This window comes from Apteryx mantelli, chromosome 1, assembly GCF_036417845.1.
Source record: "Apteryx mantelli isolate bAptMan1 chromosome 1, bAptMan1.hap1, whole genome shotgun sequence".
NCBI classification, from domain to species: Eukaryota; Metazoa; Chordata; class Aves; order Apterygiformes; family Apterygidae; genus Apteryx; species Apteryx mantelli.
Window position 1 is genome coordinate 15,941,064 of NC_089978.1, and position 22,477 is coordinate 15,963,540.

Genomic DNA, 22,477 nt, shown 5'->3' on the forward strand with positions numbered 1-22,477 from the left:
TCATGATATGAGAAACATTTCTCTTGTCCTTTCATAAATTAAAATGGCACTTACCAACATATTCATACAAATGTAATTAACTATGTGAAAATAGTGTTAATCTGCAGAGATCAACAACTTGTTAATTGTGTGTGTGTGTTGGGGGGATTGTTTTGCTTTCGTCTTTTAATTTCCAGCATAGCAAATGATTCAAATCTCAGTTTTCCTTCGGGAGGTAGGAGAAGGGCTCAGTGCAGTGAATCAAGATAGGAGTATGAGGGTCTGAGCCCCTGGGTGTGCGGCAGTGGGGGTTGAGTGTCAAATCCCATGTCTGGATCCTTGGCGTATATAAAAATTACACTACCTGATTGCCCCGTCCTTATTCTCTTCTTGTCTTGATCTTTCATCAATAAAATACGGCTGTGGCTTTGGGAGATTCATCTTCCTTAACTTTTGCCTGTCTTTGTCTACATAAATAGTAATTTTGTATGGCCTGTCTTTTACTGTGTATATTTGTGTTGAGTATTTTGTTCAGGGCCCATTAAGTATTATGGGGAATTTGACTTCCATATCGATGTCTATACATGGCTTTACTTTAAAATAAAGATGTCTAAGTATGTATAAATGAGTTAAATACTGTCTTTAAAAAGTTGTTTGCATGTGTTTGGGTTTTTTTTGCCTTTTTTTTTAAGGTGGGGGGAGAAATTAAAACAGATGATTAGTCTCTAGTACTCTTTCTTTTTGAGAATAAAACAATGAAGGAGTTCAGCAATTTCTGTGATGAGGCCAAAGAAATTATTCAGATTTGTATGGAAATGCAGCTGAACTTTTTAAAAATATATATGTTAGGCTCCTTCTACTATATAATGTTACAATTCTAATGAGCTACTTTGTTGATATTATAAATTTTGTCATACTGCTTTGTTCATCTTCATTAAAAATATATGTTGTCTATTTAAAGATGGATGTTGAAACTCCATTAATTCTTTATTCATTCCAGTGTAAGTATTTTATTTGTACCTTATTGAAAAAATTAGGAGGCGGAATTTGTGGGGATTTTTTTCCTATTTTGGAGTTCCAAGGCTGCCATATGGAATTTTGTCTCTCCAACAGCTACTTTCTGGTTCTAAAACAATGTCAAGAATATGGAATTAAAAAAAAAAAAAGTGATCAGACACAACAGTTATTCAGTTTCAGCAAAATGTGATTGTTTCCCTGGGAAACTAACTAATTCAGCCAGTATCCTATTGTTGTTGAAATTCAAGTTTCAGTTTTTGTGAGGCGGTTGTACTTTAGAGATATGTCAGCATCTCTGTAGTTTTGAGAAGAACCATGCAGTGTGCCTTCAGGATAGAGCTGGTCTGCTGGTAGCCCCTGTTAAAGTACTCAGCTTCTGAAATACGTCAGATGAGAAGATGAGTACTTGTGGTAGATTTTCACTGAAGTGCCCCTAAATATCCTCAAATAGCCCTTTTTCAGAGATGGGTTTGCCAGACCTGTTCTTGAATCCATCTCTCCTGGTAGACTCCACAGCATTTTTGGCAGTTTTAATTATGCACTGCTCGGGCAAAACTTCTTCCCTTTCCTCTGCTTGTCTTATACCTGCTGCTTGGTTATTTCATTATTTCATTTGGTGATGGTAATTCTATTCTATGAGAAATAGTAACGGTTGCTTATATGCATTGTCTTTGCTGGTTTTTTTGTTGCTTTTTTAAGACCTTTGTTGCATCTTTTTTCCATCTTTCTCCATCTTTCTCCTTTCTTGTAGGTTTTTTTTCCCAGCTGAAAAGTTCTAGTCGAGTTGGTTTCTGCTTTTAAATTACCAGATCTGAACCTCTGATTGTCCTTTGTCAGCCGCCTTTGTGCCTTTTCCATGATCACCGGGTCCTTTTTGAGAGGGATTGACAAGAAACTTCATACAATATTCAAGGTTATATATAATCAAATAATGATATTTTGGGGGTCTGTGCTCTCTTCCTCCTTGATAGTTCAATAGCCTTGATAGTTTTCCCTATTGCTGATCATTGAGTTGACATCTTAAAAGAACTGTCTGCATTTATTCCAAGATCTTCCCAGAATATTAAAGCTAATGTAAATCCCATCACTGTGTGAATATAATTGAGGTGGGTTTTTTTCCTATGTGCATTAGTGTGTGCTTTCCAAGCTTTATTTTCCTCTGTCTTCTTATTTCCCTGTCATTTAGTATTATGAGATCTTTTTCCTGCTCTTCAACAAAGTAAAACATAAAAGCTGATTACAAACATCTCTGTCAGCAGCAAAATATGTTACTCAGTGTTGACACCCTCTTTCCAACCCAATTTCCAGTTGTTTTTTTTTGTGATTCTGTAAAATAGTAAGGCTCCTTTTAGGTCCAGAAAGGATTTATTTTGCAAGGAAGGGAAGTGTTGATAGTGATAATATAGAAACACTGATTTTGAGATGCTTTTGAACTCTATCTCTTTTCACCCCATTCAACCCTCCTTCAGAAAAATAGTAACTCACTGATGGAAAGTATCATTTTCTTGTCTTTTTTTTTTGAGGGGGGGGTAGCTTCATAAAAGCTTGAGTGTTGGGTGTCTTGATCACTGTCTGAAAATACTTGAAGGAATAAAATTGAGAAAAGTGATTCTGGAATTGATCGTCTATGTTGTTTGAGGGTTCTGCCTAATCACAACTTGTAATTTTGATGAATTTCTATTGACCTGAATATCTCAAAAGTGCAGAATACTGCATCTTCAAATAATGCATTCGGATGAGGAAGTGAAGAATGGTTAGTGTGAATAGCTGCTGTCCAAGCAGGTACATTTTTAGAAAGTAAGATAACTGCAGCCTAGAAAACCAATTTTGTCCCCTTTGTGTATTGGAGAGCTTTTGGACTAATTTTTTTTTTTTTTTCCCAGAAGTCACAAAGAGAAATTCAATATTACAACTAGCATTTGAAAATGGAGAAATAGTTAAAAGGGTGGTGTGGGGGTTTCAAGAAGAAAGGTAAATCTTTTGGGCTTCCAGACAAACCAGAAAACAGGAACCCGGGTTCTGGAAAAAGATTCTTCAGGATTCCAAAAATAGGAAGGATGGAAACAGCATCTTGGATACCAGAGGTTGCCCAAACTCTGGCAGTTTAGGAAATACTAATCATGAAAGTGAAATGTGCTTTGTTAATAAATAAAATTCCCTAAAGCCCTTCAGCTTCACTTATCTGCGGGGAGAAAATGAAAAACAAAACCTGACTACTGTTCATACACAGGATTGTGCTCTATTTTTTCATTCAGTAGCACAAAAACATGAATTTTAAGATCACCTTGTCAGGTAAATTTTGGAAAGATGTATACAAACTAGTAAAGCTAGCAGCTGTATAATCTCTTAGCCACTGGAAAATTCAGTTCAAGAAGGATTCTTAACCTGAAAACTTTACTAATATTTTGCTGCTAAGGCAGAAGATTTGATGGTTTTTATTGGACTGTGTTTTTCTTTATGGGAAGAAAGTTTCATTTTTCATGTTGGAAATAGACAAATTAAAAAAAAAAAAAAAAAACAGGCGACCTGAATGTCATTATTTGAGAATTTGGTGATGTCAGTCTTAAGTTTTTGTTTGACTTGGTTTGTGCTTTTTCTTAATAATGTAAATGTACTTTGACCTCCAAAACCAATATGAGAATAATGTTTAATGAGGCTATTTATATGATTTTTTTCATACTAATTCTCTCTTTCATATTATTTATGAATTACTGCTTCCTGCACTAATCTTGAGCACAGTCTGTGCCTAAGTTATAAGTAATATTCAACAGTGATATTTTTTTTTTCCTATCCAGCCTTTATGAAAATTGACAGCAGAACACACAAGATTAATTTCTATATTTGGCTTGAGGGTATGATATCAAAGTTAAACTTAGTAGCTCTTTGGCCGCTGTGGAGCGGTAATGAGCGTGACCAGCTTGCATTGCAGTAGCTCTGATTATATCAGTGTTCTCGATTCTTGTCTGTATTAAGTGGATCCTAGGAGTATTGTCTTGTATTGAAAGGTGCTTGTAAAAGGATTTAGCAAGCCTGTCTTCATGGATAACAGGCCTGATAAGAGATGTTTTGATATATTGTATGTTCAGTGAGCCAGAGAATCACAGCCCTTGATACATGAGCTATTACAACAGCCAGCAGGAGTCATTATGGTCTGTCTTGACTGTGTGTAGAGTGGGGGGGCCTTAATTCGAAACAATTAAAAAAATAGAATAATTCCTTTGGAAAGACTATGTATTGTCATGCAGATTAGACACAAAGATACCTGTAAAACCATCCATTTATTAGATGCTGTAATTTTGAATAAAAAGATTTTTTAAAAAAAAAGAAAATTTTAAGGCATCAAACTTTCTTCCTGTTTAGTATTAATGTTTTTCTCCTCTTTCAGCTGATACTTTAATGTACTCTTTTTACTTATGTCAAGAAAGCTAACATTAACATTTTAGGAAGAGGGTGTTTTACTTGGCTACTCCTGCGGTCCCTTGCGTAAAGCAAAGTTCATCAGCTGTTCATTGATTCATATTTACTTATGTACTTGATTGAAGATGGAACAGGATTACAGTAGATACACACTGAGCCCTGAAAGGACTATCCATTGCAGTTAAGCATTTTACATGCTCATAAAAAGAAGAAATGCTGTATTGTATTGGCATATAACTAACTAAAGCGTGGGTTACAGTCTGGTGGGGGAAAAAAGTGCAACCTCCAAAATCTAGATGACCATACCTGTGCTCTATCACTTCAGCTCATATCACTCATTGCAAGCAATAGATGTTGTTTCCTAGAGTAACCAAATCTTTTTTTTATTTCCCCACAGAGAATTCCAGTTCTGTTTGCAAAAGAATTGATAATTTCAGAACTGCGTCTAGTCACAGAATTTGTTTGTTTTTAATCTTGCTGAGGTTTCCTGGTTTCTTATGAAATGTGTGGCTCCCTGGAAATATTCCCTCCGTATTAAACGGAGGATAACAGGGCCACTACCTTAAGCACTGCTGGGCTTCTGCAATGGAATCTGCAATTCCTTTAAGCTGCTTTTTGTTGAGAAAAGGGAGAGGAGAGCCCACTGAGGTGGAAATTCGGCCACCCTCCAAGCTGTGAGCCATTCATTCCAAGCACAGCTTCTTCCAGGAGAGAAATGGCATTATGGTCATTTCTCCAAAAGATGTCAGGGAAATTCTCCAGGCACTGAATAAAAATACAGTCCTGAGGTATATGGTTAAACATCAGATTTTGCTTTATGAGTGCCTTAATCACACACAACTGGTTTAGGCTCAGCATATACCCCTGTATATACTCTCTATCCCAGTGTATTTTGTATCGTTCAAGAAGGAACCTTTCCCACTGCTCTGGGAGAAACCTGTCTGGGCTTCCCCTGGGACTTGTATGCAGGCAAAGAGATCCTCTATTTTCTGTGCCGTCCTGTCACCAGAATACTGATTCTTTGAGACTGAGATGCGATGAGGTTACAGATTCCAATCCTAGAGTTAATAGGAATTGTTGTGATTGTTAGAATAAGAAATAAAATTCTGTTGCACTTGAAAACCGACTGAAACATTTTATATGCAAAAATCCTATGTTAGTTATTTTAATGTAAACTGCTCTAGTTAGGAAATGTCAATTTTTTTTCTTTTTTTTTTATTTGGGCAAACCCTGACTCTTCTGTCCTGTTTCTGCTATAGGGTGTTTGTTTTTTTTTCTTGAGATGCTTCAGTCAAATTTTAGCAAGTGCCTGTTAAGTAAGCAAGCATGTTGGTGTGTGTGGTGTATTCCTCTCTTGCTTTTCTGAAGACTGACTTGCAACATCTAGAGAGCACTGACTGCTGCAGCTGAGGTACTTGGGAGTTCTGCAGGGTCTGCACTAAATGGATCAAAACAAGTTTTTACATTTTTACAAAATTAGAAGTTTCTTTCCTCCTTTTAATGGAAAGCTTTATTTTATTTTATTTTTTAATTCTGTCCTCTGGGAAAAAAAAAGTTACTTTTTTTTTTTGTGGGACAGGAAAGTGTGTGGAGCTGCATTCTTCCCAGCTCTGGTTCACGTCTCCTGCTCTAAGGGAATGGCATCTGGAGTAACGGGCATAAGGCAGGCACCCAGAAGGGCCTGCCTCATCACCAGGTCACTGCGTGGCCTCAGGCAGTTGTGCTTTCGGCATCTCCTTCTGTAAAGTACTGTAATGGTGTTACGTATTATATAAAAATATATTTATTTCAGTGTCTTTTAGACTTGGCTTGTATGAAGGCTGAGATAATTCTGTATTCATTACAGGCCTTGGATGGTATGCAGTAAGCAATAGTGGGAGGAGAAGAGGATAGAGGAATACTGAACTCTGGAGAGAAAACAAGTATTGAATAGCTGCTGACTTTGTGACCACCCTTGTACTAAGAACTAAGTTAGGAAGTGTTTCGGAGGAAGAGAGTGAAGATAATACATGTGTTTAAGCACAAAGTGTGGAAGGACTAAAGCTGCACAAGCAGTCTTCATTGAAACCTTTCGACTGCTTGGCTGGTAGCCTAGATAAACTTTTTTTCCCCCCTATTTACTACTTATTAATGCAGTTATTTTTACTGTCCAAATTTATGCTTAGCGCACATAACTAAAGAAATCCTGAAAGAATTACAGCCTTGTCACATGGCTGAAGGCACAGTGGTACACCTTCTCTGTCTCTGGAGCAGTGAAAGATCTCTATCTGCACATCATCGTTCACCCCCTGGAGAATATCTCGCATAGCTTAGCCGGCGGACTAGAGCTTAAATGATGCAGTACAAAATCAGCTGGGTTAACTCAGCCCCCCTCCTCCCTTGGTGATTTCTTGGCTTCAATGGGTGGCTTTGTATTGAGGTCAATAGAGTGCTTAACCATGCTGCTGTACTGGCTCGTCTGTGTGTGATGACCTCCTCCTGGTAGATGGTGGTGGTGATCAGCTGATGGTGTCTTGAATCATTCAAGCTCTTGCGGAGCATACGTGTCCACGGCTTGCTGCAAAAAGCATAAGAATGACCATGCTGGGTCAAACCCAAGGTTTATCTGGCTTTATATCCTGTTTCCAGAAATGAGTAAGTGCTGTGCTGAGCATGTTGTATTTTCTCCCTTCCACACAATACTGAACGCCTAGGGTAGCATATAAGAACAGGCAAGAATGGAGTGATATTTCCGCTGCCTCCAGCAATTTGTGCCTTGAAGATTTCCTGAGCAAGAGGTTATGTCTTTAATAGCTCTCAATGGATTTTGCTTCTGTGAACTTGTCTAGTCCTTTCTTGAACCCACATAAATTTTTAATATCCACAGTATCCGGTGGCAGGGAGTTGCATGATTTAATTGCACATTTCATGAAATGTGCATCTCCTTTGTTTGTTTTGAGCTAGCTTCTTGCCAGCTTTATTAGATACCCTTTTGTCTTGGCTTTGGAAGAGGCAGTCACCATTTCTGTAGCATGTGTGACTTTGTAGAGCTCTTGTCATGTGACTCCCCTGTTGTCTTTTTCAGGCTGAGAATTGCTGGTGTGTGTTTTCATTTCTTTAAGAAAGGTATTCCCACCATTACCTACCCTTGTCGCAGTTCTTTGTACCTTTCTCAGGTGTCTTGGGATGGGTTCAAGAAAAAATCTTCACATCGTGTTCAAATGCAGGTCTATCATGGATTGATGAAGTGGCATGTATTTCTGGTATTTCTGTTTTTGTTCTTTTTTTTTCTTTTTCTTTCTTTCTTTTTTTTTCTAATTCCTAATAATTCCTAATGCTTGAATTGTTTTTTGTCTGGGTCTGAGCATAAAGTAATAAAACAATCTATTATAATTATTATAATAGATGTTATAATGACAAGATCTCATTCCTGAGTGATAGTAGTCAGTTCAGAACTCATTACACATGCCATAATATAAACAGTGCTAGTACTAATGGATGCTAAGATTATGAATTAAAGGATATCACTCTGCCAGGAAGATAAGGAGAGGATGTTGTCATATATTCCTAAATCTTTTAGTGACAGGAAAGTAGAACAAAATTCCAGGGTTTTAAAAGTTGAAAAAAAAACAAAACAGTAAAGGAAACATGTTGAAGCCTAGTTTGTCCTTCTAAGAAGTTATTTGAATTAATAAAAAAAAGACAGATTTCAGGGAAAGACAAGGTCATTAATGTTCCTTGTTTTGTCTGAGAAGTTAATTTAGTGTAAGATTCCAGTAAAATGAATATGAATATACTTTTTTCCTGCAGATAATATGAAGAGCCTGTTCTTTGAAATAGTTTTGTATATAGGGAGAAACTTAATCTGATTACTACTTTTTGCAGTGTTTCTTACTTGCTTTCTCTAGCTGAATGGAATAAAACTGGAAAGTGTGTAAGATACAGAAAGTATTTCAGAACTGTTAAGGAAATAGTGTCACATGCAAATTGTGGTTAACTCCAAATTCCTTTGCAACGCTTGATTCGTGGTCAGTGCAAACAGGAGCTGAGGTGGTGAAGCAGAGATTTGCAGGTGTGCATTTCATAATTTAATGAAGCTTGTTTTATTTGGTCGGTTTTACCCACGTGAATATGTAGATATTTTGGTAACAGATTTCGTAATTTTGCGTACTATGAGCGATTTAGTTTAAACCCTCAAAAGCATATCATAAAGCTCGTGGGTACTTTCATGACTCTCATCTCTGCATATTCTGAATACCTTTCATATTTTCAAGGCAGAAGAGGCTTTTAACTACTGTATTAAGCTAGTTTTCTAAATTAAGCTGATATTTTATGTTATATCCATTCTTCCTGAGCAGTGAGAAGTAGTGAATCAGAGCTATGGTAGACTGTCAGAGTGCAAGCAACTTCTTCAGGCCAAATTTGGTAAAAACATTCAGTGGCACTTAACTTCAGGGGACAAAATGCTGCCTGCTTGGGGACTCAGTTCTGTCCTCGAAGTCTGGAAGTGCATATTTGACTCTGTGAACAAGTGTTACTTGCATCTCTGTGTGTGTGTGTACATCTGTGTTTGTAAAAATAATACTGTTGTATGCAACAGTGAAATCCATGCGACTGTGATATTAGTTGTCTGATCAAAGGAATCTAATCAAGTGTTGTGTGCCTGAGCTCTAAAACCTTAAGGAATTTCTTATAGAAAGTGTTTCATTTCCTTTAAAGCAAAGTGGTAGTATTTTTTTTAATGAGCTAAATATACACATTTTATTTTACTTTTTTCTCCCCTCCCTCTTCTGCTCTTACAAAACACTTTGTTTTGTTGCCCAAGTGCATAAAACTGCCAGGAAGAAGGGTGAGCAAAGCTTCTGTTTCCCATGACCCTCAACTCTAATGTTGTTCCAAGAGCTCCCTACTTACGAATGCCTTGATAACTGCTTTCATTCCTTTCATCCCTCCCCCTCCGCTCAGCACACTCCAATCTGGCTGATCCTCACTCCAGCAGCTTTCTTCCGGGAACAGGGAAATCTACCTAACACAAAAACCATGGCACATAAATGCATTTCAAGCTATATTGGAGGAATTCTTATAGCTAGAGATCTGTACATTAACAGCATGATAATTGCAGGGATTTGTTCTTGGTTTTCCTGGAAGCAGTTTGTTTACAGCTCCATGTTCATACCAGAACTGACCAACCCTGTTCTTCATTTATTTATTTTCTGAATACACGTTTTGGCAGGGGTAGTAGTGGTGAAATCACATCTCATTGTACTCTTCTACAGGGCAGAAAGGGCTGAACTGATGTTGCCCAGATAGTCAGAACTGTGTCCCTTATGTGTGTTACAGCAGAGGCTTTAATTATGTTATCGAATCATTTTGTCCTATATTGCTGTGTTTTTCTTTCACTGTCGGTAAATAGGGATAGGGATTTTTGAAAATTTTCTGAATGCATTGTTAGGTGAAGAACAGAGAAAACTGTATATTTTCAAATAGTATTAAAAGACAGTCTGATACACCTATATCTTACGTTGCACTGAAAATCTGGAATTTCCCTGGTTTTTCTGGTTTCTAGACAGGAAGTCACTTTCTGCTTTTTCAACCTCTGGCGGCATCTGGTCTTCGTTTCTCTGTCTTTCCTTTGTGGTCCTTCTCTGTCTGCTCACTAATAGCATTCTCTGTGATGTGCCAGCAGGAGTGAGAAATGACAGCAGCAAGCCTGATAAACCATGTTTCAAAGAAAGAGGGTGGGAGGAAAGACTGGCCCTGTGGATCCAGCTCACTGGAAAATGGTCACAGTATTCTGGGAAATAAACATCCTTAGGGCAATGGAAAAATGTGGAAGAACATTTAAAAAAAAAAAAAAACGCATGCGAAATTCCCAGGAGGAGCAAGAGACAGTATGTTGTGAGACAAAGCAAAACTTCAGGGAGTTTAAGAACCTAGGATAGATAATAGAGTGGTAGAAAACTGTGCAGAAGTTCAAGTAAAATGATACAGAAGAATATAGGAAAACCTGAGAAAAAGAGGTGATGGGGAAAAGTTTACATTTTCTAGCTTTTTCTAGCCCTTTGACTTTTCTTTATAATTTTACTTTTTCACAGCCCAGGATGCTACTTTAAACTGTTTATTATTTAAATTACAGTCGAAACAAAATGGAAATGGATTATATTTGTAAAGGGAGGAGGAGAAGTACATGTGCAGTATTTTATGGTGGCCAAGCAGTTCCATATCACCATGTGTCCTTGAACTAGTTTAGGAATCAGTGTGCTGTGGTATCTACGTTAATACTAGAGACATCTGAAAGATGTTGTACGCTTATATCCAAGAGTTTAGAGCAGCCATGAATTACACCAAGTTAACAAAGGTGATGCTGTGCAAGGCTGATGGCAGTATTAATGTTCGTATCCTTTTGTATTGTAAGAGTTAGTGTATAACCAAGACTGCATGAGCAGAGGGTTCGTTTTATGGGTCAGCACAACATCTTGTGTGTCACCGTGACCGGACTTGTTTCTGTGTGCACGGTAAGTTAGAGACCAACAAACTCCGGGTGGCTCTGGCAAGCGTAACAAAATATATTGAAAAGCAGAAGGCTTGGGAGAAGAATGAGATACCACCCTCAACTGAAGTAAGCAACTTGAACGTTTTGATGAATTGTCAAACACTGAGGAGGGTCAGGAATCATTATTTAATGTGTGGTATAAGCAGATATGACCTTAGCTTCTTTTCAGGTATGTTTCGTGTCATGCTTTATTGATCAGAAAGCAATTAAAAAATTAGGCCCTAAAGAGCTGAGATCTTCCTGATAAGGAGTTATGGAATAGTTTTGTCAGTGGACACAAGGAAAATATGGAAAGTGTGTGGGTGAGTAAGTGCTGATTTTCAGTGATTTTTTTTGAATGGTAAAAAGGCTGGGAAATCAGCTTATTTTCATGGAGATCTGTGTTTGTGTGAATACACAATATTAAAAGAAAGGATTTATTCTTCTTTAACCTACATGATTCCGCAAATATGGGAATCCATCCTGTGAATCTTGGACAAAAAGCTTACTGAATGAAAATGAGCATATTTGCAAAACTTGCATTATATAGAAATGTTTTGTTAGAGTGTAATTTAGAAAAATATAATAATGTGCTAGCAATAATACTAAGTTATACTCCAGAGCCAATTTTTATAATTTCAAAAGTAAAATGAAACCCAATGCTCTCTGAAACTTTCAGCTCTATTTGTGGAAAATATTCAGAAAATTGCAATTGGTAGCAAAGGAAAATTTTCCTTCTGCTTTTAACTTTGTGATTAGTCACTTGTAAAGGCTTTATTGTTGCATTAATTCTGTGAATATGGGTTTATGATTGGATGGCTTAGAGCCTAGTAATTCCCTGTATAGTCGGTTTGCTTTCTAATCAAATGCAGCAATATCTTTGAATAGTCATATAAAGTAAAATATTGGGAAAGAAAGGATTTTGTAGCAATGAGGTAATGAGAAATAAAATAGAAGAATGTGCACTTGTTGAAGCAAAACAGAATTATACCATTTAAACGTAACTTTGCAGCTTTTTACTGCATAGTGCCATAACGTTAGAGAAGCAGATTTGTAGTACGTGCTGTATGGTATCCTCCAGATTGGTGACTACAGTACGTAGTGTAAGATTAGTGTAAGCAAATATCATTGGTTACATCTTCATTCTTTCACATATTTATCACCATGCAAAGTCAAAATGAGTTGGCCATTGTATATACTTTACAGTTTAGCATACTAAAGCCACATCTACAGACTAGCATACATCAGCCACATCTACAGACTACCTGAGATGGTGTGAGGAGAGGAGTGTTGAAGAGGGATGAAATATTATAGATTTTGTCCTCTTGCTGTATTACATTATTTGGTTAAACAGTCAAGCTTTTGGGGAGTTTTATAATGATTTTATAAAGACATTAAGTTTCAAGTAAAATGCAAATGTGGCCTAACAAAAGCTGTCATCAAACTTCTTTGTGCCATTCTGGGGTGTCTACTTCAAGAGTGTGTAGGATCCAGTGCTTAACCATAGAAAAATGTGAAGAGTATCCAAAGTGCTTTAAAAGTTTCTAATGAAAGGAAGTTGGGACTTAAAAGTGTTAGAATGAATAGCTGTGAATTTTGAACAAGATGCATACTTTTTAATAGCTCTTGCGTCACAATGTTAAGTAAGTGGGCTCCTGTTATGTTTGAAGAGGGGGATTTCTGTGTGCATATGAGAATGAGAAATTAATCTGTGCACTTTTCTCATGGAAACGTTCATGGCTAAGAAAATGACACTGAAGAATTTCAGACTGCTATAGTGTTTTATTTAACCCCAGAGGGATACAGTAATGCATGGAATACGTGTTGACCTGTTCTGTGATGTCCTTTCCCTGGAGGTTATGAGAAAGAAATCGGCTTCCCTGATATTGAGAGCAAAACATCGAGGTGGAAAAGTTGTGTGGGATTGCTGGGGGTGGGGACTTGTTTATTTTAGTTGTATACTATTTTGCTCCACAAGTTGCAAGCTGGCAAGGAATGTGGACCAGGGAAGCTAGCAAGTGTGGGGGATAAAGAGTTCATTGATAGCACAACGAGAGACTGTGGCAGTGCAGAGTAATGGCCCTTGTGCCGCACAGTCCTTGGCATCGGCCACGTTATTCTGGATCCCAGTGTGGTCTTTTCTTGTGACTTCTTTAGAAGGCATTAGGGCAAGCAGCCAGCAGCGGTTCCCTCTGCCCCTGCAGCACGCAGGCACTCTCCCCTGCCAGCCTGCCGGGTGAAATCCTCCTGCAGCAAATTTGGGAAAAATGAGGTAGTTCCTAAGAGGAGAGTGGTGTGCTTCCCCCCCTGTTTTTTTTGAATGACCATCAGAAAAGTTATTTTGATTCACAGATTAATTCAGCTGAGAAATAAAGAATAACTTCTAAAAATAAAAATGCCATGGACAACATTCTGTGCAATGGTATTGGCAATGAACCATGTGCAGTGGGAAAGACTCTAGTGTTGGAAGCCACTTAAAACTGAAGATGACAGAAGCTAATTCAGCTGGTTATACAGATTTTGTGTGTGTGTCTGTGTGTGTTTAAAAGGAATGTTAACATGCATTTTATATTGCTTTCCAAGTATAGTTGATGTGATCCTGCCCTTGTGTATTATGATGATGATATTTTATTAAGCTGGGGTTACCCATTCTGGTAGCAAAACCCAGAATTCCTTTAAAATACAATTGAAGGACTGAATTGCACTTCTGAGATATGTGCCAACATCCCCGTGCTCAGTATTGCTTTTGGGGGGAATTTGCAAGCCCTTGTCCCTTCATTTGGGTTGACCCACTATAACCTAGATTATGCAAATGGAAGATTTTCTGTAAGGACTAGTTAGCTACCTATGACAGTTGATTCCCTCCCTCCCTTCCCCCCCCCCCACTTTTTTTTTTTTAAAGCAAGACAGTAATGAGTGATGAAGAGTAGAAAGAGGAGAAAACTGTGAAGAAAATTCATTTTAGTGGTGTTGTCTGAATTGAGACCAACAACTGTGAAACTGGGATTTTTAATGAGAAAGCCCTTAAGACAGGAATGCATTTGAAATATAATGGTGATGTATGCAATCTTGTATGATCAGTGCTTTTAGCTGCTTAATCGTTCATGTTTCCTAAATATAGCCATATTGCCAGCTGCTGTGTTTACAGTCTGTGATGTGGAAGAAGATGTCCCACGATGGCATGTTCTAGTTACAATCAAATTGACTGTAGCAAACACAGAAGCTGTTGAAGTTCACCGCTTCTCAGTTGGGCGTTCTTGTTCCTCCAGCTTATTTCTGACTGTCAATAGAGCTTGCCTCCTTGAAGTTCTTTTTCATATAAAATAACAAAACCAAGATAACTCCCAGTTCATCTTCCCAGTAAAGAAGCATATAACACATCATGCAGTATTTAAGGAGATGCGTGCCTCATGAGTATTTTCCTGGATAAGTAATGTTTTAAAGATTTGTATTTGCAATACTGAAAGCCTTATCCCTCCCTCCCCCCCTTTTTTCTTGTATAAATTTTTTAAACATTTTCTTGCTTCTGTCTTTTGGTGTAGTAATAGTGCTGCAAATCATGCTCCTAATAGCTGCTGTTTTACAGTAGCAGCATCTCCATTATAAATCTACATTTTAAAGTGTTTATATAACTTAGGCAGGAAATTGTTTATAGAATAGAAGCTGTCTGTGAAATAAATCAAGAAAATACATTTATTTTTAATGCAATTAAAAAAAATTAGTGGACCATTTTCAGATATTGAGAAGGAGTAAAAGTCAATGAAGTAGACAGATGCTTATCTGCATTTTAGCCTGTCATTTTATGAAGTGCTCTGGCAATATCATTCAGTTCCTGCTGTGTTTTATTTCTGTGTATGGCAGCTGCTTAGTGTTCTGTTGTTGGGTTTGAGGAGCTTGTGTTTTAATAAGCTTATATTGGGCAGTGTATGCCCAAATGAGGTAACTCATAAAGCACGGGACCATAGTGAATGTTTAGTCGTACCTGGTAGAGGAAACAAGCAGTCCAAAGGTCTGGAACACCAGAGGTGACCATACTTGGTCTCCTTTAGCCTTTAACTGTCCCCAAATTCAGCTGACTGACAAATTGCCTCTAATATCCTGTCAGATCGGCCACCACCCCTCTACTCCTGCAATTTTTGAAGCCATGCAGTAACCTTTAGCTTTGTTTCAGATCACCAGATACGTTGCTGTCACAGTTGTAACCAGAGCACCTATGGTTTGAAGATCAGTATAACTGTGCTCCGACTTGTGCTCAGGGGTTAGTTGGGCCACGCCTAATCTTCTTGCTAGGTTTCAGCTGCAGTTTTTCTTTATTAACTTAGTGAACAATACCAGTTATACGATGGTGATTGACATCAGTCAGGAAGAATGTTGGTTATTGGAACTGCACTTGCTACAGAAGTCATCCTTTTAGGTAAAGCTGGTGCGGAGACTTTCGCTCTGATGTATTTGCTGAGAATGGTTCCTTGTATGCTCTTACTGGGGTAGGGATGTTGGTGCCTTGCATGTTTATCAAGTGCTTCATTTTAGAGCTTGTTTGACTCCTGTGTAGATGGCTTGGGCTTTCTTCTGTTCTTCCAATGGGCAGACTGGCAAAAATAAACAGCCTTCCTGCCCCAGGAAAAAAAGAAAAAAATTGCCTGTACTTACCGACTTTTAAAAATCTCAAGCTTCCTTATCTGTGGAACTTGATCCTTATTGTGAAGGGCTGTGCCAAAGCTAACATGCTCCATTTTTCAGGTAATAGGTCTTTCAGGTAATAGCATCTTTCACTTCATTACTCTTTTGCAATGTATTGTCCCCTCCTCCTCGAGGCTCCACATAGGAGTCTGTTTCATGCTCTGTTTAACAATTCCAGAACAAGAAGGTCAGAGAACAATTCTGGTAATACAAAGAGATGGCATCATCTTAGTTTTTTCATCCTATACCCAGCAGGTCTTATCTGAAGCCTAAAATAAATTGGTATATTACAATTTAATTTCAGTTCTCCTTTTTGGCAGTTTGAAATGAACTGAATCTTAAAAAAATGACTTTTAACTATTCTTTTATTAGCATTCTGATACTGATATTTGTTATTACATATATCCATATTCAATACCAGTATTATACTACTTTCTTGTGGTTAAGCTGCAGGTATTCTTTTGTGGTTGCTGGACATATTGTAATACATTTCTGTTAATAAGTTTGAAGACGATGAGAACCCAGTTTGCTTCCGTCAAATTCTACAAAAAAAATCCTGCTAGTCAATTGAGTTGATTCATCCTTTATTAAAATTGGCAACTCCATCTCAGTTATCTCCCTCCACTAACTATAAACAGTGTTGATGGTTAATCTTGACTGCATACCTGACTAACCTAAACTGATTCCCACTTTGGAATTGGGGAAAACAGGAAACGTAGGGTGCAGGTGAATACTATTAAAACAAAATAAAACAAAACAATGTTAACAGAAGATAAAACGGCCCATTAGAAATTCACCGCTCTGGCAACTGAAAGATATCAAGGTGTATTTTTACTTTTTTCCTGGCACCCAGAAAGGATAGTCTTTTTGAGTGCCTGCAGGACGTGCCCACAACATTAATGTTATCAGTGAGGCTTTTGGAGCAGCCTTCCTTCCCCAGGGAATAGACTTGGACTGTCAGTCAATAAAGCTAATAAGCTTTTTATAGTAACTTAGAGGATCAATTGGCTCTGCTCCAAAGAGAGTTTCTGTCCTGGGCTGAGTGAAATACGGTGTCCATGTGAACTCCACAGAAAGGGGGAGATGCATATCAAGACATGCATGTTAGAATTTGAGTGAGAGTGACTCTTGTAATACCAAAAAGCTTGCAGATCATAAAAAAGCAATTTGCTTGGGGTGGTGATTTACTGTCTTGCATCTGGAAGGAGCAAAAGGTACTGAGGTCTCTCAGGGATGTCAGGACTCTGGGATATAGGGTGATCTATAACATTTTTTAAAGCTGGACAAGGCGTCTGCTCCTTCTTTCTGCTCTTTTTGTTTCTTGTCAGGCCAAGGTAAGACGGTAGTATTATTATTTGCCTCTTCTTGACTAAAGAAGCAGCGGCTCTTAAATCTGATTTAATTCAGCGTTGAATCTTTGGATGTCTTTATCCCTCAAAGGAGGCCTGCTTGTTGCACAGCCAGTCCTCTCTCTGGGACTAGACGCTATGTAACCAAGTAAAGTGATGATACTCTTAAGAAAGAAGTTGATAAAAGGAACTAATTCCATGGCTTGGTTCAGATCTGGTAGTTCGGCTGCGATGTTGAGCCTTGAGTCCTTACAGAATAACTCTCTAAAAGGTCTGAGAGGCTGTCCGAATAAGTTGGAAAGTTTCTATAGAACAGTATTTTTAATATTTTCAGGTAATGTTAATTTTGTACAGGATCTCTAAATTAGTATCACAGGAAACATCTTGCCTTGGAACGTTATCTTATTCCTTTCAACGCTGAACAGCTTTAATGTTGATATGAAATCTAGTGTTTCCAAGCTGTTAGAATAGGTCTTATAGTGTCAGAAATCTCCAAATGGGATCATTCTGTATAATTTTATAAAATGATGTAATGAGCTCTGTACTTTTAATTACATTCTTCAGACCCACCGTTTCCAAGTTAGGATGAAGAAGTACACCTCCTTTAGGTTGAAAACACACAAGCATTAACACTCTCGGTTTTTAATACAGTGAAACAGATATCCGCATCTGCATGAGACTGATACAGAATATAAAATGGTGACTCCACCTTGTTTTGTTTTGTTTTTAATCATTCATTTTCTAGTTCCTTGACATTTGTTCTGGTGAGCCCTGCACGTGAGGAAGAGTGATAGGGGAGAGCCTATGCTCCCTCGTTTCCTCTCGTGTTCACAGAGATGCTGGTCGTTGCGGATGGCTACCAGATTGTCCTCAGTTCGGGGGAAATAGTAAATCTGAACTCCTGTTAGTGATAGATAATTTTTACATTCCAGTAGTACTTACATTACAGTATGTTTTTCATTGAAACACATTGAAGCCGTGTAATTCCTTTTGGCACAAATTGGTGTGCAACAATTTTATAAAAGGGTTTAGGATTCTCTGTAGTAGCTTGCTGGAAGAGCCAACAATAAAACTGTTTCTGCCACTTAAACTCAAAGCATCATGCTGCAAATGCAAATTAAAGTGTAGGTCTTTCAAACAGCTGTAGAACAGTTAATTACTTACATATCAAAAATATTATATTGGCTTAAAAAAGTGCTTCACCTCTTTGTAAAAATATTTTGTTCTACTATTACAGACTGTAGGAGACGCTTTCAATGTTTAGCTTCTAATTTGTTAATACATTTAATAATAAAATTTTCATGTATTTTGGAGTAGGAAATGCTCAGTAAAAATGCAATAGTTCCCAGGTGTGTATCTTAATGGAAAATGTAGTATATTTTGATAATGATAAGATACTTAGGAGGTCAGGAATGTACTGTGATGGAATTATGATTATCAGACAGGTTCATCTGGTAGTTTGAATCTGTTGGATAACTGTAATTCCATTACAAGTGTCAGTATACTATGAAGGGCAATGTCTGTCATGGATAAAAACAGAATTTATGTAGAAAATTATCTGACTGTAGATGTAAGAAAGCTTCATCGTAGTGACTTCTGTTCATCTAAAGAAAATAGCAAAGTTGTTATTTTGCTTAGTGCATAAAAAATGAATAAATCATCAAAAATATAGTTGGAATGTGCTTTTAAAAAGAAAAGATGGAAGGCATTACTTTGATATTTTTTGACTTTTAAATATTGTGAATAGTTGCTAAATAATTCTTATTGTCAAGGCTCACAACTTTACTTAGAGGAAGTTTGGTTTTTTTAAACTTAAAATTGACTTGGACAGATATTTAATAGCATCTGTAGTAATTTTAATTTTTTTGACCTTATACCAGACTTAATCATTTGAAGATGCAGTGGCCTGTAAGCTGAAGTGGAGGAGACTCTCTTCCTTGGAGTGGGGGAGAACTTTCTCCTTTTTTCATGATGTTTATCAAAAAGATACAGAAGTTGTTTACCCATTTCTTTGTTTTAGCTATTTATCAGATAAACATGTGGAATTCCTTGCTAATATAAGAAAAATCTGTTCATGTTTGTATTTTCTAAAAGGTGTTTGTTCTCTTTTTGACCTGATGTGCTCTGTAGCTGCATAATAGGAGACTGGGACAGAGAGGAGTTTTTGACTCCCATGATGCCCACCAGCCAGAGGCCAACATGAAGGCAGCAGGCGCTGAGCGAACAGAGGGGCAGGGCAAAGGCCTGGTAGGGTCTCTGTTGTTGGATAGTGGTTACCTTCAAATAATAATAATAATAATAAAAGTTTTCAGTTGTCTTATTATGTGGGTTGTTATTTGAAAGTATCTGAAATGTTTTCAAACCTTATTTGGTTTAGGATAGTGGAATGGTCCTTATTGTTGAAGATTTTTCAAATTTAAATGGCATTTTTCTTTTGTCTTGATTTAGGACCATAGGACAGGCTGTGTATTTATGTACTATGTTTTACTCTTGCCGGGAAAAAAGTAGCTTTCTATTACCTGAGGAAGCTGTTGTGCCCCTAAATGAATATCTGTACATTTAAAAGAACACAACATTGGGGACAGATACGTGCTGCTTTGGGGACAGAGTTTACGGCTTGGCTTCCGTTAATTTCTTATCCTTACTGCGTCTTTTGATTAGATTTAGCAGATACCAGAATCTTAATTACTATTTTTCCTGGCTTCCAAACAGATATCGTTGGTACTTCCTGAAGGATGTAGAGAGTTGTTGCTTATTTTCTGGGCTTTATCTAGACTGATAGCTTTTTTAAGTCTTGACTGAATTCATTCATTTTCTCATTCATCTCTGCGTTGGCCATTACTATTCCTAATGAAGAAAAGAAGACATCTTTGTGGTTACGCTGATGTTCTGTATTTATGAACTTTGTTTGTCGGTGCGTGTGTACAGTTATATTCAAGTTACCTGCTGTGAAATCTGGCTTGCTTTGACGTTCTTGAATCAGAAGATTGTAAACAGAGCACATGAAGCCTTGCTCCTAGTGAAATGGTGGTGAAGCAATTCTGAATTTCTCTTTTTTTCTCTCTTTCTTGAATTTTAGATTTATCCATGGCAGTGCAAAAATTCTCACAGTCTTTACAAGATTTCCAGTTTGAGTGCATTGGAGACGCTGAAACGGATGACGAAATTAACATTGGTGAGTACCCGCTATGCTCTCCTTGCAGTAACGTTCTGTATTGTTTCTTACGTATTTGTTAAAACTATTATAATGGGGCAGTTAACTGTTTCAGCTTTAATGGAACATATAACAAATACTAAAACTTTCAGTAAGCAGAGACCGTGCAAGATTTTAAAAATACACAGTGAAATATTGTGTCTTCATGACTTAGCTCGGTTCATGATAGTTCAAAATACTGTTAAGTCAGCTGCAAGGGTTCTAAATTCTGATACTATTTTTGAGTTGCAGCCAGTTTTCTTTGGGATGCAAGTTTCCTGTGAAATAACCTGGATCTGGAAAAGAAAGAAAAAAAACCCACTTAAGTAAGATACAGGAAGTATTTAAGAGCCTAAAAACAGGAATGTTTTCTTTACAACTTGTGCATTCCTAAGTATATAGTTGTTTGAGTTTTAGCCAGTAAAATTTACTAGCTGTTTAATGTTTTGTTTCTGTGCACACCCAGAACTTCTGCATGCGCAGAACTGAACAGCTCAGCATGTCTTGAACATTGCTGTCCTCTAATATCATCAAAATATTCTGTCCCCAGCAGACCTAATCCCGGAAGCATATCCAGAGTATACCTTGTTCTGCTCTGTGGGTGTTTGTGCCTGACAAAATTCAGAAATGCTGCTAATCTTTATTCCAAAACATTGCCGCAAGAGGAAGCAGTTGCAGTGATGCTTTCAGGCAGTAGCACAGCAGTGGGAGCGTTTCAACTCCCTCTTATGAGAGACCTGGATTCTCACCTATCTTCAGACTGAGGATGTCCAATATCACATAGCTCCCGTGTCTCTTCCAAAATATCTGGGAGGAAGAAAGGTGTTTGTTAAACAGTAGTTGCTTCTAAAAATAACTAATTTGGCAGCACAGAGGACCTGAAATACATAGGACTTGAATTTTCTTTAAAAAAAAAAAAAAAAAAAAGTCTTCATAATGCAGAGAGGAAACAGGGATTTGGGCTTTTCCAAGTTTCTCTCTTGTGTAAACCATTTTAAGTCTCCTCTCCCTTCAGTATTTCCCTTCTTGTGGTTGAATTACCTAATCATTGAACAAAGGGTCTAAGCTGCTTTCTTCCACAGCCAAGGTGGAGATTGCCTAATCCTCATTTTATTACAAAGTGATAGTTAGGAATGTCCTTGGGTATGGCTGGAAGTGTTCTGGGTCACTGTCTTCCATTCAGCTTGTTTGAGGGGTGAGGAAGGGCAGGGGGAGAGGAACCAGCCTTTTTCCTCCCTCCAAACGGCCAGTGATGAGCATAAATCCCTGAGAGATGATGTTTCAGATATGTTCCCATGATGAAAGCTTTATTGGATCTCAGCTTGCCATATTTTACTTCCATGATAAAGTCATTTGCCTCCTGTTGTACGTTAGCTTACATCTGTAGTTTGAAGATACAGCTTACTTGTCTGAAGCCAGATGCTGAAAAGTTAGAGACTATTGTACTGTGTTCTAACACTTGATTCCTTTGTTATTTTTATCCCTAAGTCCTTAAAACTTTCCTCATTTTGCAGGTATGCTTTTTTCTCCAAACTTTTTTTTTTTAAGAAGTAAAGTACACGTTTTATGTATATATAAAATATATATATATATTTTACAAAAATGTATAAAGGAAGGGTGAAAACATTGAGCTGCTTCTATTCAGGCGTTAAACTAAATACACTTTTCAGGTGTATCAAGCTTGTTGTATCAGCTCAAAAGGGATTTTTTTTTTTTTCATTTACTTCAGGATGACAGTTAAAGATGCAATTTATGATCAAAAATGGTAGCCAGTTGCCCAACTTATTAGCTGTGACATTCAGTCTAAGCTGGGAAGCATGACTTATTTTCTCTTTTCAAACTGTAGCTCCTTCACCAAACTGAGAATGCGTAGCATGACAACTATTGCAAAACTTGTGTGCTCAGCATCATGGCAGCACTTAGGAAAGAATACTTGCATACTAATGATTGTTAGGTAAGACCAGTTGACATAGTGGCATTAATTTAATAGTTTTCTATAGTAAATATGGGTTTGCTAGTGCAAGTCATGTTAATTGAACTGAAACTTCTTTGTGTGTATTAACAAACCAATAGAGAACTGAGAGTCAACTGATACCTGGCAGAACTTTAAAAATGCCTTTGGGAAATTTCTCCTAATGAGCGACAAAGAGGCAGAATAGTCAGTTTTTAGGATGAGAAGATGCTGATTCTTGGCTCCATAGTTTTTTTTTTTTTTTTAATTAAGTCAAATGTTTAATCAGCTAATGAATTTTTTATGCCTTTATGAAATCAGTAACTAGAAACATTACTGAGATGATAAAATGGGAAAATACTTTAAAAACTCTTGGAGAG

The 22,477-nt window shown here is 37.4% G+C and overlaps 1 protein-coding gene across 1 annotated transcript in view; it reads left to right on the plus strand.

Moving 5' to 3' along the window:
* Positions 1-22,477, plus strand: part of ARHGAP42 (Rho GTPase activating protein 42) — a 166,579-nt gene that overhangs the window by 13,359 nt on the left and 130,743 nt on the right. The window contains exon 2 of the mRNA XM_067289754.1: positions 20,033-20,128. Coding sequence (XP_067145855.1) covers positions 20,033-20,128 — 96 coding nt within the window. The remainder of the gene's footprint in view (positions 1-20,032; positions 20,129-22,477) is intronic.